This window comes from Gastrolobium bilobum, unplaced genomic scaffold (genome assembly GCF_033153095.1).
Source record: "Gastrolobium bilobum isolate Gb01-03AN ecotype WA unplaced genomic scaffold, APGP_CSIRO_Gbil_v1 utg14970, whole genome shotgun sequence".
Classification (NCBI taxonomy): Eukaryota; Viridiplantae; Streptophyta; class Magnoliopsida; order Fabales; family Fabaceae; genus Gastrolobium; species Gastrolobium bilobum.
In genome coordinates this window covers 352283-368456 of record NW_026899194.1, presented here as the reverse complement: position 1 = coordinate 368456, position 16174 = coordinate 352283, and the positions used below count along the sequence as shown (strand labels likewise).

At 36.7% G+C, this 16174-nt stretch overlaps 1 protein-coding gene across 1 annotated transcript; it reads left to right on the top strand.

The window, feature by feature from the left end:
- Positions 1–4599: 4599 nt before the first annotated feature.
- On the top strand, positions 4600–9147 carry LOC133288139 (formin-like protein 5). Its single transcript, XM_061485840.1, has 6 exons — positions 4600–4752; positions 5436–6030; positions 6110–6734; positions 6833–7041; positions 7303–7538; positions 8281–9147. The coding sequence occupies exons 1-6, from the start codon at positions 4600–4602 to the stop codon at positions 9145–9147; spliced, it is 2685 nt and encodes an 894-aa protein (XP_061341824.1).
- Positions 9148–16174: the final 7027 nt, after the last annotated feature.

Below are 16174 nucleotides of genomic sequence, written 5' to 3'. Positions count from 1 at the left end.
GCTCTGATACCATGAAATGTAACACCCCGTTCTAGAACTGATTTGTTAACATTACGTATTGCATTAGGCGTAGTTACAATCACAACAATTGAATTAAAGTACGGATAAACCTTTTCCTATTTATTTATAAACGTTTATGTATAAAATCAAATCCGTAATTAAAACAATTGCAATAGTTGTAATCATAACTTAAACTATGTGTGGAACACCTAATGTAATTTTATTTAAACTATACGTTACCACTATAGTGTGCCAAGTAGTCCCCTTAGACCAACAAGGCTTAACAATTCATTTTTATCGTTACTCAACACTAAACACCTCCACTTTTTAGTTTACTTAAGGAATTTTATACTATTTCTATGGTCTTCATTTTCCAATATGTTATATATTTCTTTGTTAGCTACGTGTGGGTTCAAACCGCGCTCAAATCGAAGCACCGTAGCCTAAGTTATGAATTTTTGAAGAAAAAGTGTTGAATTTCACAAGGGGCCCGCGCTCGTAGCGCGATAACACTGTCCTCCTCGTGTTGTCCCGCGCTGACAGTGCGAACTTTGGCGCTCGTTGCGCTAAGGTCTGGAGATTTCAGCCTACATTTGTATTTTACTCGTAACTTGAGTTATACTTATCTGATTGATGCAATCTTGGTCTCGTTGGAAAGCTAAGAGAAAGATCTATAACTTCTATTAAGATGCAAGAGTCCAAATCTATCATATAAGATATGAAAAATGAATAACAAGACATAGTATTCTTAAATTTATATCTCAACCCCAAAGGTTTTCTTTCACCTAATAGAAATTATACTACCACTCCAATACATGATTCTTAGCTATTTCAAGACACACACTTATCAAATAGGCATCCATGCCCTTCCATCACATATACAATAAGTATAATATTACACAATATCCAAGTGTCTTTAATATATAACGATGAGACTTAGCTACAAATCACTATGATCAAATCATTGGCTCTCATCAACAAAAGAGACACCAAAGGAGGTGAGCATAGGCTAAGTCCACCAATAAAACATGATGTACACATATCACATGGCTTTCAAATATAAATCCTATACATAGAAACTACTACATGACATGCATAACCCAAAATAATACAATATCCTCATGTTTCACTCTAATCCAAGTATGGCCACTTGCCACCAGAGGCTCCTGCAGTATCTGTACCTAAAAGGGGGTCCCCACAACACGAGGTGAGATATACGAATAAATCTCAGTAAACCAGGGGTCCTTGGAGCATTTCTCCATCCCATAGTTCACTCACAGTATAATAGCAATAACCGTAAATAATGCAGTAAATATATATTCATGCAGTGTGTTAAACATCTCCAGGAGACATCCCTCGTGCTCTCATGTTGTCCTAAGGATACTCAAATGTAAAATAGTCCTATTGGCCATCTAAATCTATATACAAGGATCCTGTCAAAACGCTAAAGGAATTCAGAACCCGATAAAAGAAATATTTGGAGCTTGAATAAATGGAGATAGTAAATGCATCAGGAGAAGAAAATAAGAAGATGAGCTCAAGAAGGAAAATTCCAGCTCCAAAGGAAAAAGAACGACCCCGGAACAGAAAGAAAGATTTCCGTGGGAGAAACTCAAATGACAGATTCCGGGTAGGGAAATATGAAAAATAAACTCTATTAAATGTATCGCTATCTTAGATATGGAGAGAGGTAGCAATGACCAAGATGAAGAAAGTAGAACGACCGTGGCCTATATTCAACAAAGGAGGTTTAGATCAGTCCAGGTTCTGTTCTTCTCATAATGGACATGGGCATACTACTAATCAATGCTGGGATCTTAGAGATGTCGTGGAGAAATTCATCAGGGGTGGAAAACTGTGTCTATGTGTGATCAAGAAGCAAGGATGGAAAAATAACAAAAGGAAATCCAGGGGGCCAAAGTAGAAGCAAGAGCCCAACTCCTAAGAAGAAAAAGAAAGATGATAAAGGAAAGAAGGAAGACTTCAATGATGATGAATTTCCAGAAATCGAGTTCGACTGCAATGTAATCAGTGGAGCTCTTGGTGGAGGTGGAGACACTGTAAGCGCAAGAAGAAAGTATCTTAGAGAGGTACTTTCGGTTAGGGATCGGCCAAAGTTCAAGGAAGATCCTAGTAAATCGAATCCTCCTCTGCTGTATTTTACCAAAGAAGATATGCAAGGTGTACTACCAGGATATGGAGATGGCCTGGTTATTACAAGAACCTTGGTGAATTGTCAGGATAAAAAGATATTCATAGACGCCGACAGCTGTGCAGATATCATCCTTTAGGATGTTTTTAAAAGAATGAATATGGATGCAGAAGATCTCAAGCAATGTAAAACTACCCTGATAGCCTTTAACGGGAAAAATACACCCCTTAAGGGATATATAGACCTCAGATTAACTCTACGGACAAAGGAGGCATTCAAATCGAAACGAGTAAGGTTCATTGTAGCCGACTTTCCCTCTCCGTATAATGTGATCCTAGGAAGGCCAACCATGCATAGGTGGGACATGCTGGTTTCCACAAAACATCAAAAGCTGAAGATTGTGAGCAACAAAAATGAGGTGATCATTATTCAAAGGTATCAAAAAGAATCACGACAATGTTATTTTGAAGCTGTCAAAGAAAATGAAGGCGGACATTTAAGTCCACCTCGAATTCGTTCGGGAGATAAGGTAGGGAAGCAAATAACCTCTTAACACTTAAGAAAACCAGTTAATATGGTTGAGTTAGACATCAGAGAAGAAGCTGTCATTCCGAGACCTGAGCCAGATGGTGAATTGAAAGACCTTAACCTAGGGCCGAGGGCCGAGGCATTTGGATATGTCTTCGTGGGAGGTTTAGTGAGTGGAAGTCATGAGGAAATTGACAGTATTCTGTGGTGAAGGAGTTTGTGGAGGTATTTCTTGAGGAGATTCTATATTTCCCACATGAGAAAGAGATAGAGTTCTCGATTGATTTGTTGCCTAATATGGGGCCTATTTTCTTGGCTCCATATTGGATGTCACCATCGGAGTTAGATGAGTTAAAAAAGCATATTGAGGAGCTTTCGGCTAAGCAGTTTATCAGACCGTGTGTCCCCATAAGAAGCACTGGTCATCTTTGTGAAGAAGAAAGACGGCAGCATAAGATTGTGCACTGATTACCGTTAGCTTAATAAAGTTACTATTAAGAACAAGTATCATCTCCCTCGCATTGATGATTTGCTTGATCAGTTGAGAGGTGCTTGTGTCTTTTCAAATATTGATTTGAAGTCGGGTTATCATTAGTTGGATCAATTGAATTGAGAATCGGACATTCAAATAATTAATCGATTTGGTTCAGTCAATTAATAGATTATGCGTATAATTCAATTAAGAATTGATAAACGAACCAAATCAACTAGTGTTAATTTGGTATCATTTTTTACTGAAAAGTGAAGTGAGATGCTAACCTGTAAATCAGATTACGTTAGTTTTTTTAATATTTCTTTTCATATATTTATTATATATTTTTACATAAATTCAATTTAAATGATTTAACCAATAACTTAGGGGTTGAATCAATAATCCATCCATTGATTCGATATCCAGTTTAATAACATGGATTTACACACCAACATAACAAAATTCAATTGGTCCAAAGAGATAATGAATTTCAACGAATAATACCTTTATTGTTATGTTATGAATGATATAGCCAAAGATAGAGAGCTAATAATGAATCTTTGATTTTACGATGCTATGGCTATTAAATTTTCATGTAGCTATCATAAAATTAGAAAATTAAAGAGAGAGAGAGAGAGAGAGAGAGAGAGAGAGAGAGAGAGAGAGATTTGAAAGAAAGAAAAAAAGTGAAAAAGAAAAAGAAAATAAAAGAGAAGAGAAGAGAAGAGAGAAAAACAAGCTTAAAAGGAGAAGTCTGTGTTGCAGAGTAGTTGCCAATGTCCTAATCCAGAATAATTCGTAGGACGGCCCTTAGCGCGTGGGGGTTCTCGCGCCAAGAAACTTCCCATAATCTCATCATCATTTTCCAAAACACATTCACAAACTTAATCACTGACTCATTATTACCACAAAAAAACAACATTGCTACATTTTCCAACATTTCATGATCAACAACAACAACATCATGGCCTATACGCATTGATCCAACACCACGTGTTGTTTGAGCTCCTTTCCTTGGATCCTTGTCACATGCAAAACAAAGATCTTTCCCAGAATCTTTTTTGGAGCTATTTTTGATTGTTTTATGGTGGGTTTACATTTATGATTATTATTACTTTTTATTGAACGTGATCCAATCCAATAATAATTTGGCAATTCTTGGAGAGGGTAAAAAAAAAAAAATTTATTTTTTTTTATTTTTGGGGTTGTGCTTTTGTTCGTTGTGTATGATCCCAGAATTCTTATTCTTCTTGCTACATCATTGGTGGGTATTGTGGATTTGGTGCCTGCAAGCCTGTGATAGGGTTAATCTGCAGAAGAATGGAAATGGATTGGCTGTTGATAATGAAAAATGAAATTTTTTGGGGTTGATGAACGCAATGTAGACTTGTGTGGTTATTGGGTTTTTAGGCCTTGATGAAATAAGAATCATATGAAGCACTTTGGAATGGCAATTCAACAATATATGAAGGCTAGCTTTTGCATTGTTTTGGCTCTTAACATTGTGGCAACCCTCAGCATTGTAGAAAAGACGGCAACACAAGAAGAATTCCTTAGCCAACTATTTGATCCAGCATCTGGACTATTAGATGAGGACACGGTGAGACTCGCTTCACTAGTTATTTGTTTTTAGGTAGTTTTCAAGTTCAAATACTTTTATTATTTCAACCCCATAAAGAAGAGTATTCAAAAACAAAATGTAAAGAAAAGTTAACACAATTATAGTACCTTGGAATTTTTTAGGTTTTGACTTTCCAAGGAAAACAGTAGTTTTGTGTTTCTTTACTTGATTGGATTTGGGGGATTCACTAATCTTTAAAGAATGGTGTGGATATTCTGTTTCTATTCTTGATTGTGTTAAGCCTGTCATTACCTTCATTTGATGGATTTGGCTTTTCTAAAGTGTGGTACACTTTGAAAGGTAAAATATGGAGTTACAAGTGTTGATTGAAAAATTGAGAGAGTAGATTTTAACAAATTTATAGTTTTATTATGCATGTATTGATATATCTATGTACATGTATAAGCCCAGATGGTGGTGGTGTCCCTGTATCTTCCCTGCTTGCTCCTAAGTAAAATGTTCAATCTGAAAATCAACTTTCAGAGGATATGAATGAGCATGCACTCTCATTTATTGCTAAGATCACGTTCCACTAAATTGCAATTCTTTGATTTTTTATAATTATTTGTCAGATTTGAAAGCACATAGAGGTTGAGGTTATGTGCTTCATTGTTGCTAAGAATGGATGGACTCTAAAACTGGTTATAGTTTCATGACTGCAGGCAGAAGTACTATGGATCACTTGCGGTGAAGATTTGATTCATTCAAAGAAAGGAGTTGGAGATCTTGACTTATGCCTCCAGAAGGAATCACCAAGTAGCACCAATGAAATTAGTTCCGAAAATGGATCAATAGCAAGAGAAAACATCAGAAAATTGTTTAATACTTGCAATCCTCAGTTGAAGGAAAATTTTCTTCACTGTTTGAGAAAAAATAATTTTCCATTCCATGTCTATGGAGAAGAGGATGACTCCAAGATTTGGCATGCCCCTTATATGGTATCACTTTCTTCCAGAAGAAATCTGGGTCATGTTTTGCCCCAGCACTTATCAGAAACACCAGAAAATGAAGATGAATCACCTTCAAAATCCAGTCCTAAAGGTGGTAAACCTGATAAGAAAAAAAAAAAGTCCAAGTCATCTGATCATAGTGATCACAAGAAAACAGTTGCACTTGCCATAGCTATAACTGCAGTGGTGACATTTCTGGGTGCAGCACTTATCTTTATATGTTGTTGTCGGTGTTGTGGGAGTGGCCGAGTTAGACAAAATGATGAGAGGCCCCTTCTCAGCATGAGCAAGAGTGACTACTCCGTTGGTACATATCATATTCCCATTCTCTCACAACTTGTTAATGTGATATATTAGTCTTGACAAAAAGTACCTCAATGTTACAGGTTCTTCTTCCAATAATAATGCGTTTAGAAATTCAATGAAAGAGGAGAAACTCGGGTTTCAATCATCTTTGGTTGATGACAAGAACTCAATGCAGGAAATTCAATTAGCAGGAGTTGCAAGACCATCATTTGAACTTAAACCTCCACCTGGTAGGGTAGGAACTGGAATGCCACCTTTGAAACCTCCTCCTGGTAGACCTGATCCTCTTCCTCCTGAGCCACCTTCTAAGCTTTCTGATTATGCCACTACTCCTCCTTCTGCTCCTCCTCCTCCACCACCAAGGCCTGGTAGTGGTGGCTCTCCACCTCCTCCACCCCCAAAACCTGGCAGTGGCGGTCCTAAGCCTCCTCCACCACCTCCACCTGGTGCCAAACCTGGTCCACGTCCACCACCACCTCCTAAGGGTGGTGTAGGTCCTCCTAGAGCTCCTCCTCCAATTGGCCCAAAAGGGCCTAGACCTTTGGCTGGTGTACCAAAGCCTCAAGGGAAAGTTGGAGATGCTTCAGAAGGTGATGCTGATGCTGATGCTCCTAAAGCTAAGCTAAAGCCTTTCTTCTGGGATAAGGTTCAAGCCAACTCAGATCAAACCATGGTTTGGAATCAGATCAAAGCAGGATCATTCCAGTGAGTAATTAAGTCTCAAACTTTCTTTTGTTGCTCCTGAAGAATGATATATCTTATATTATAGGCTGCTAATGTTCTTAATGATGAATGTTTGGCAGGTTTAATGAAGAAATGATGGAAACGCTTTTTGGCTATACTGCTGCGCCTGTGGATAAAAACAAAGGAGTACAGAAGAAGAAAGAATCTTCATCCCTGGATCCTTTTCAGTTTATCCAGATCATTGACTCCAAGAAATCACAAAATTTATCAATTCTGTTGAAAGCATTGAATGTGACACTAGAAGAAGTTTGTGATGCAATTCTTGAAGGTGATTTTCTTCTAGAATTGCTGATAGTTGTAATAATAATATTAGGTTCTTCTGGTAAAACACAAGCAACTGATTTAGTAGTCAAGAATTCCTTAATAGGTGCATTGTTTTGTTTGGAGCTTTCTTGGGTGTTAAACCATGAGACATATATATATATATATATATATAGGGATAGTAATACATAGAAATGCAAAACAAAAATAATTTATTATTTCTAATTCCACTTGTATGATATCTTTGAATCTGTCTTTGGCTGATCAGGGAATGAGCTCCCCCCAGAATTTATTCAAACCTTGCTGAAGATGGCACCAACGTCAGAGGAAGAACTCAAGCTAAGGCTTTTCAGTGGTAACCTAGCACAACTTGGGCCTGCTGATCGATTCCTGAAAGCCCTGATTGAAATTCCATTTGCCTTCAAACGAATGGAAGCACTGCTTTATATGTGTACTCTTGAAGAGGAGCTCACTGTTACCACAGAGTCTTTTGCAACTTTAGAGGTAGGATCTCTAATTCCATCGCAGGTTGCTTTGCTAATACTCTTTATATCACATGATGATCATGACATTAAGATTTGTAGTTAAGCTAATGCAAAATAAGATCATCGAATGACTTGAGTGTGCTATACCATCCGAATATAGCCTATTGCCAATCTTGTTAAGACATTTTTTGCATGGGTCCGTCGCTTCTCATGTGACTGCTGATGAGAAAAGTTGCAGCAAATTTTTAACACTAGGATACACGTGCGAATCCTAGGATACACGTGCGGATTCTATCAAAAAAAAAAATCAGGATTCGGACGCGTATCCTGTGTTGCTGCAAGTTTTCCCTTCTGCAGTCACATAAGAAGTACTTTCCCCTTTTTACATATATACGCAATATCCTAATTAATGCTATAAGTAATCTGCAAACAAATTTCCTGGCCAAACTTGGTCATAATGCATTTTAAGATACTTCAAGATTTCATTTGTATGAACATTCTCTCTTTCACACACGAACATGCATTCACTCTTACATAGGTTACATGAAGTTATTGAATGTTGTGAGATCAATCTAATTTTGTTCTGGTGACAATGAATTTCATCCCATTACATAGTTATGCACAAACAGGTATGTATTGTAATTGACATCCTCTAATTAGTGGATTTCTGCATTCAACACTTGATTCATCATTGTTATTTATCAAACCCCCTTCCCCAAGAAAACAAATATGATTCTTCTTGCACCTTCATCTGATTTCAGGTTGCATGTAAGGAATTAAGAAGCAGCAGGCTGTTCCTCAAGCTTCTTGAAGCTGTTCTCAAAACTGGGAACCGTATGAATGATGGCACATTCCGTGGTGGTGCACTAGCATTTAAACTTGATACACTACTCAAATTGTCAGATGTAAAAGGAGTAGATGGAAAAACGACTCTCTTACACTTCGTTGTTCAAGAGATAATACGCACTGAGGGCATAAGAGCTGCTCGTATGGCAAAAGAGAGCCTTAGTTTCTCTAGCATTAAAACAGATGACCTTCTTGAAGACATATCTCATGAATCAGAAGACCACTATCGTGAACTTGGTCTTCAAGTTGTTTCACGTCTGAGTAATGAACTTGAGAATGTGAAGAAAGCAGCAGCACTAGATGCTGATGGCTTAACAGGAACAACTGCAAGGCTTGGCCATGGTCTCATAAAAACAAGAGACTTTGTAAACAAAGACCTGAAGAAAGAAGAGGATGATGATAAAGGGTTTCATGACACGGTTAAGAGCTTTGTGGAGAAAGCTGAGGCTGATGTCACGAGTCTTCTAGAAGAAGAGAAGAAAATCATGGCTCTGGTGAAGAGCACTGGTGATTACTTTCATGGGAATTCAGGGAGGGATGAAGGCTTAAGATTGTTTGTAATAGTACGTGACTTCTTGATAATGGTAGATAAGATATGCAAGGAGATAAAAAATGCACCAAAGAAACCAGCTCCAGCAAAAAATGTGAAACAAAATACTTCTAGTTCTAGAGGATCATCTACCTCAGAAACTCGTCCTCCACCTAATTTTCGTCAGCAACTTTTTCCACCAGTTGCAGATAGGGGGGTGGATGATTTTAGTTCAGATGATGAGAGTCCATAGTAGCTTGAATCTGGAAGTTTTCTTTGGCCATTTCCTTGCATAGCATCATTATTGACTTTACTTGCTTACACTTATGATAGTCTTGGTTTTCTAGGCTTTCCTTATGCAGAGGGATGGTTAGATATGTCTCTTCTTGAATGGTTGAAGTAGCATGGTTTTAATTCTTCTCAAGCAAAAAATGCCATTATGTAAAGACCTGGCTGGAGCAGACATCAAGCAGAGCAATTTTTACCATCAATATCATTGGTGGCTCCATTAGGATTAGCATCATAGTTTGCTAGAGAAAAAAGCCACTTCTGGATCAATAGTGATGTAGGGTCTTGATTGTTTATTTTCCTTATTCTTTAATTGTCTTGGTGGTCTTACTCAACTTAACTGTCTTGATGTATTGGTCTTCAAAGGAGCAGGATGCAGCATGATAATTTTTTTCTTTATGAATATAGAACTGCATTATTGCATAGTCTATGTTTCTTTGAATAAGTTTAATCTCTTCCTTAGTTAAAACGAACTTATAGCTCAATTGACACTTGTTCAAGTCTTTTAAGACTTGAGTATGCTGTCAATAGGGGTGTGAAAAAAAAATCAAATGAAATAATCGAAATCGCACCAAAATAATTATAGTTTTGAACTAGTTAAAGAATTTAGCCATTTTATTAGAACTAGTTCAAAAATCAAACTGTTTTTTCAAAACCAATTCGGTTCAAGAACCAAACCAGTTTGTCAATTCGGCTTGGTTTGGTTTTGAACCATACTTATTTTTAGGAGAGTTAGAAAAACAAATAAACTAAACTGAACCGAGAACCAAAACCTAATAGTATATTTTTCCGAACCGGTCTAAAAGTTTAATTATTTTCTCTAAATTAATTCAAGAATCAAACCACTGTTCAAAACCAGTTTGGTTCACTTTTCTAGTATGGTTCGGTATAGAAAACCGAATTGAACACACCCCTATATGTCAATGTCAAAGTTGCATCTTCTGTATGATCGATCACATTTCTTCTTGTTCTATCCAAGTGCTTCCATGCCAATGCAGCTAGCAAATCAACAATTTTAAAAGGAAAAAAAAAAGATAGAAAGAAAGAATGGCAAAAAAATTCAAATATTACTCTTTTAATAACTAATTACGAATAGGTAGCAGTTTGGAAACTATATTCGAATTTATTGCAGTCATTCACGCCCAAATTAGGTGTGACTATTCACGCCTAAGTTAGGCGTGACTCCCAAGCATTCACGCCTAAATCTTTATTTTGTTTTTCTTATTAATAATAATTTTTTAAATTTTTTTTGATAATACACTATATAATACAATTATTGCAAATTTGAATTGTGTTTGTGAGAGATCAAATATATCAAATGAGATGTCATTGAGTAGATCTCGAAAAGTTACGCGTAATCAAAAAAAGAATTACCTCATTCGGATACCCGAGTCAAAAGTTATGGCTTTTCAAAGTTTTACGGTTCGTATGTTGACTTTTTTTGTCACTTGACAACACCAGCTTGAATGCCTAGGGAATCACGCCTAACTTACACGTGAATGACTTGCAATAAATTTGAATATAGTTTTCACTACCTATTCGTAATTAATTATTAAAAGTGTAATATTTTAATTTTTTTGGCAAGAAAGAATAGCATTTTGATTTAGTTAGATTTATAAAGGAGTCAATGAAAGCTGAATATATAATAAATTTTGTGAGACCGGTTACATATGATATGGTTATATACTTATATATATACATAAATTCCACGCAACTAACCTTGACAATGATATAACAGAAAGGCTTTGGCGTTTGGAATTCAAGAACTTGTTTGGGTGTCTTGGTCTTTCTTTCACATTCTATCTTTCTCTTCCTCTCTTTCAGTGTTTCAACTTTCAATCAGTTATCTGCTGCTACCATCATGGATCCACCAGCTAATCGTCCCCCACAGAGAATGGAAGATGAAGAGATATATGCTAACGTGGCATTTGAGATTTGGTTCTTGCGCAGTACTCGTGAGTATTTTCTCACACGTGGGATTTATCCATTTGTGAGCGAGAAGGCCAGGGAAGATTTCGCCAAGAATTGCGTTCATATGCCAGTAGAAGAGTACATAGAAGAAAATAACTATGTGAGAAAGAGATACGTTAGGAGGTTGAAGAAGGGTATTGATAATTTGGAGCCACACGAGCGTGAAGCTTTTCATCTTGCCGACAGTATATGGTATTCCAGAACTGTAGGCATTCGCATAGAAAATGTTGACCCTGTGCGTCCACTTCCAGAGAAGGAGTGTGAAGATCATCAAGAATCCAAGCTTTCAGCAGCAGAGGATCATAACAAAGGTAAAGAGAAGGTGCATGAAGATCATCATCAAGATCCCAGCAATCATTAGTGTAATTGCAATCTTGCATAGTAGTGTGCATGTTTCTTTGAATAAATGTTGCAGTCTTGCACAGTCTATGTTTCTTTGAATTAGTCTTGCAATCTTTACATAGTGTACGTTTCTTTCATGTTTTTCTTCTTCTTCTTCCCATGTAATGTGCATTTTTCAATTTTCACAACAACGGGAACTTGGCTTAGAAAGATTTCAATTCAACTAGATTCAGAGGCCTTTGCTTTTCTCCAATTAATTGTCTCTGTTTTTGCTTTAGAATTCAGAATTTTTCTTCCCATGTAATGTGCATGTTTCATGCTTTTCCTTGTTCTATATCTCAAATGTAGCAACCCAACAATTTTAAAAGAAATAAAGAATAGCGTTTTGGCTCAGTTAGGTTGATAGAGGTGTTTGTATAGTGATACCTTGGCTGAGTCTTCTTAATGGTAATTCACCATTACTAAAGCCTTGAATAAGGGGTCAATTTAAGTAAAAGATATAGTAAATCAATTATTTGAAGTTTTTGTAGAAAACAAAACTGATTGACAAGTATTTTCTCATTTGTGTAATTAGAATTGTGAGGGAATAATGATGCTCCATTTTTTACGGGGGACATGACGTGGAATGTGACGGTTAACTTCCTTGTCTTTGTTCACATCTTTACTATGGTGTCATATGTCAATCTTCGAAATAGGAAGACAATATGCATCTAATTGAATTAAGAGAAATTTCTAATAAAAAAAAAACAACAGACAACATTTTTATTATTCTTCGGAGTCATGGGAAAAATAAAATGAGAAAAAAATAAGCTAAGATGAAATCTTGTGAGACCGGTCACATATATATGATATGGATCACGCTGTAAAATCCGTAATCTAATTTTCTGAGTCACAACTTTTTTTATAGTTTATGCTAAATAAATTCGAACCAAAATTATTATCAGGTTAATATTGCACTAAACTTATTTTCCTTTGGTTTAATAACAATAACGAAATGAACATATTCGATAGTTGAGTGTTTACAATTTTATTATAAAATACATCACGATCATGACCCATTAATTTAAAAATTCAATTTAAATGTATGCAAGTTTACAACATTGTATTTGTTTTCAAACTCTTGTTATTGGATGACTGAAAAATTCATTCAGTGATTCTAAATTAAAATGTTAATCTAATTAAAGTGAAATTTATAGGATCAATTACATGAATTGCTAGCTTCTCGGTCCTTCTGCAATCGGTGTGTAATTTTGTGTATATATATACAAATTCGACGCAACGAACCTTCACAATCAAAAAGTCGCACAGTTTCTGAAACCCATTTATTGAAAAAGGCTTTTCGAATTCTGTGTTGTGTGTCTTCTTCATTCACATTCTCTCTTTTCTCATTTTCTTCTTCCTTCTTCTTTCATCACCATGCATCCAAATGCTATACCTGCTCCCTCACAAGAAGTTCCAAAAGGTGTCTACTTTGATTTGGAACGCGAGATTTGGCTATTGATTTCTACAATTGCGTACCACGACGAATTTGGGTATTACCCATTTGACAGCATCGAAGCGAGGGAAGATTTCTGCGAGAAATGGGTTAAGATGACCATGGGAGAACACTGTACAGAGTCTTTCAATCTGAGAAAGAAATACGAAAAGAGGTTGAAGAACAAGTTTCAAGATTTGACACCACGCGAACAAGAAGCGTTAGATATGGGTAACATTATATGGGGTAGCAGAGATGCCCTTGTGCTTGCACCCGATGGGTATTCTGAGGAAGTTTTCAATGAAAATTTGGAACGTGAGCTTTGGTTATTGCGTTCCACAGTTGAGTACCACAACGCATGTGGGTTTTACCCATTTGACACCATCGAAGCAACAGAAGATTTCTCCAAGAATTGTGTTAACATGACCTCCGACAACTACAGGATGGAATTTTTCAATATGAAAGGGAAATACCAACGGAGGTTGACGAAGAATTATCAAGCTTTGGTGGCACGCGAGCAAGAAGTATTAGAAATGGGTAACAAGATATGGAATAGCAGATATGCCCCCTCAATTCTTTCACTCCAAGCTCCTCATAACAATGCTAAAGTGGAGGACGGTCAAGATTATCATCAAGACTCCATGCTTTCTTCAGAAGGTTATCTTTCAGAAGAAGGTCCTAGCAGTAGTGAAGGGGAAGATAGTGTAAATCAAGACTCCATGTAAAGAGGTGGAGAAGGACATTATAATGCCATGAGCTTCTTCTTGACAAGAGATTGCAATTAGTGTTGCAATCTTTTCATAGTTCATGTCTCTGTGAATAAGTGTTGCAAGTCTTGCACAGTCTATGTTTCTTTCAATAAGTGCTTTTTGGTTCGTGTTACAGTCTTCTAGTGTATGTTTCTATTTTGTTTTTGTTTTTTTTTTTCATGTAATGTCCATTCTCATTTTTCACTATCATGTAACGATGTCTTTGTATTTGTTACGATGGTGAAGTCACAAAGAGAATAAAGAAGCAACTGAGACAGAAAGAACAATGTTGTTAAATCCAAAGGTACCTCCTCTCTTGTTTAAATTTCATTTTTCTCACAACTTGTGTCTTCTATGGGATGGTTTCTGTAGGAAATCTTAGATTTATGCGGAAGCGGTTTAGGACCTAGTACATTGGTATGCTTACCGAATCATCCTTGTTTCACAATTACCTCTCGGTGCGCAGGTCTCGTGTAGAATCTTCCCTTGTAGGATTCTTCTTCACGAACAGCTCACCTCAGCTCCGCAGCACGAACAACCTCCTTGAAGGAGGACTGTGGCAGATCTTCCAAACTATATCTCGAGGAGGAAGGGGAAGTGTGTGGGCACTGATTAGATTCTGAGCTTACCTCTTTCTCACAAAAGAGACCTTTTTGGCTGATGACTTAAGAGGTACTATTTATATGGGTTCCAAGAAACCCTAGCTCATTGGGCTCTAGGTTCCTTGGGCTCTTCTCATACTAATAACCCATTTGGGCTTTAGTAAAAGAGCAAACCCAACAATCTCCCACTTGCTCTTTTGGATACAAACTTGAGTCGTAAAACCCAAAATCATGTAACCCATAAGTCATCATCTATCCGAAAAATACCCCATCCCTTGTCTCAAGCTAGCTTGGGGATCTACCATCTGTTAATAATCAAGGCTCCTGATAATCAACGAATGATTATCTAATTCGGTGCTACTCCACTAAAAGCCCGAACTTGAACTCCAAGATTAACAACACTTATAACATGAATATGCATCGCCCCTTTGTAGAATGTCTATAATTGATTGACAAGTTTTCTGTAACTCAATCAATTATTTATTCCCTTGACTATGATAGTTTCTCTAATGGATTACATGCACTGGCCAGTGTCTTTAATATCCAAGTACCGAAACATATCAAGGGGACATATCCTACAAATTCCATGTTGTTTATCTCATAAATACCGATAATCAAATAATCTCACTCCCAAAATACCGAGTTATTGGTCGTCAATAGATCGAACCTCACCCGTTGGTAAATCAAAGAATGAAAACTATTTGATTACCTATTTATAATAAACTCAGGATTAAGAGCAATCACATAACTATAGTTAACTGGAGATTTGATACCTTATGACAGAAAAACAACCTTAATCAAATCTCTCCTTGATCCTTTCAATGTGAATGTTAATTCACACCAATATCTTACAATGATTCGAACAAAACCATTTCATAAAATATTGCAGCCTAAATAAAGTGCCCAACTTTATTTAACGGTTGTGACTCCATTCATCAATTGTGAGAACCTATGATCATGTCCTCCATGAACGTATCCATATGATCATATACTCCACAATTTGATCCGGACCTTTATGTTTGTAAATAGTGCGCAAAATAAATAAATAAAACCTTATTTATGAAATTCAGAAAATTATTTTATTGTTTCATCGTCTTACTCCAAGAGCACAATGAAACCAATAACTCCCACTTGCTTAATGCAAGTATGAGATCCTCCTAAGACCCAAAGAAGTAACATGCCTCTTGAACACAAGTTCAGGCAAACTCTTAGTAACTGGGTCTACAAGATCCACCTCTAATGCTATCTGAGTTTAGTGAAAAACTCATAGCTCGAGGTTGATTTTCTTGAGTCAATATCCACTTGAAATAACTGAATTTTTGAAAACTCAGCTTTTCAAGACTCCCACTAGAATATACCAGCATATAATCTCTCATTCTCCAAAGATACTTGAGTACATGCTTAACAATAATCTAGTATTCCTCTAGGTTCAAAATGGTATTATCTCACTACTCCCACTACGTGACAGATGTCTGGTTTAACGCCCAACATGATATGCGTGAGTCTACCTTTGCCAAAGCATAAGATATCTTGCTCATGCATTCTTCCTTCTTAGAAGTCTTTGGTCACTCCTTAGGAAGATGAATTCCACATCTGAGAATTATAATTCCTCTCTTAGAATTCTCATGTTGAATTTTGGGTTTTGTCAATGTAAGTAGCCTGAGGTGATGCCAACAACTTATTCTTCCGGCCTCATAAGAGTTTTATACCAAGAATATAATTGGCTTCCCCAGTACTTCCATACCAAAACACTAACTTAGCCAACTCTTTATGCTTGATATTACCTCCACATTGTTTCTAATAAGGCGCATATCATCTACATAAAGTACCAGAAAAGCTACTGTCTTCCGTTGT

Bases quoted from the DNA above. Each gene is read 5' to 3' on its own strand.
- LOC133288139 (XM_061485840.1), top strand. From the start codon at position 4,600: ATGGCAATTCAACAATATATGAAGGCTAGCTTTTGCATTGTTTTGGCT. The intron at 4,753-5,435 runs GTGAGACTCGCT...TCATGACTGCAG, and splicing joins GACTATTAGATGAGGACACG to GCAGAAGTACTATGGATCAC. The intron at 6,031-6,109 runs GTACATATCATA...TCAATGTTACAG, and splicing joins CAAGAGTGACTACTCCGTTG to GTTCTTCTTCCAATAATAAT.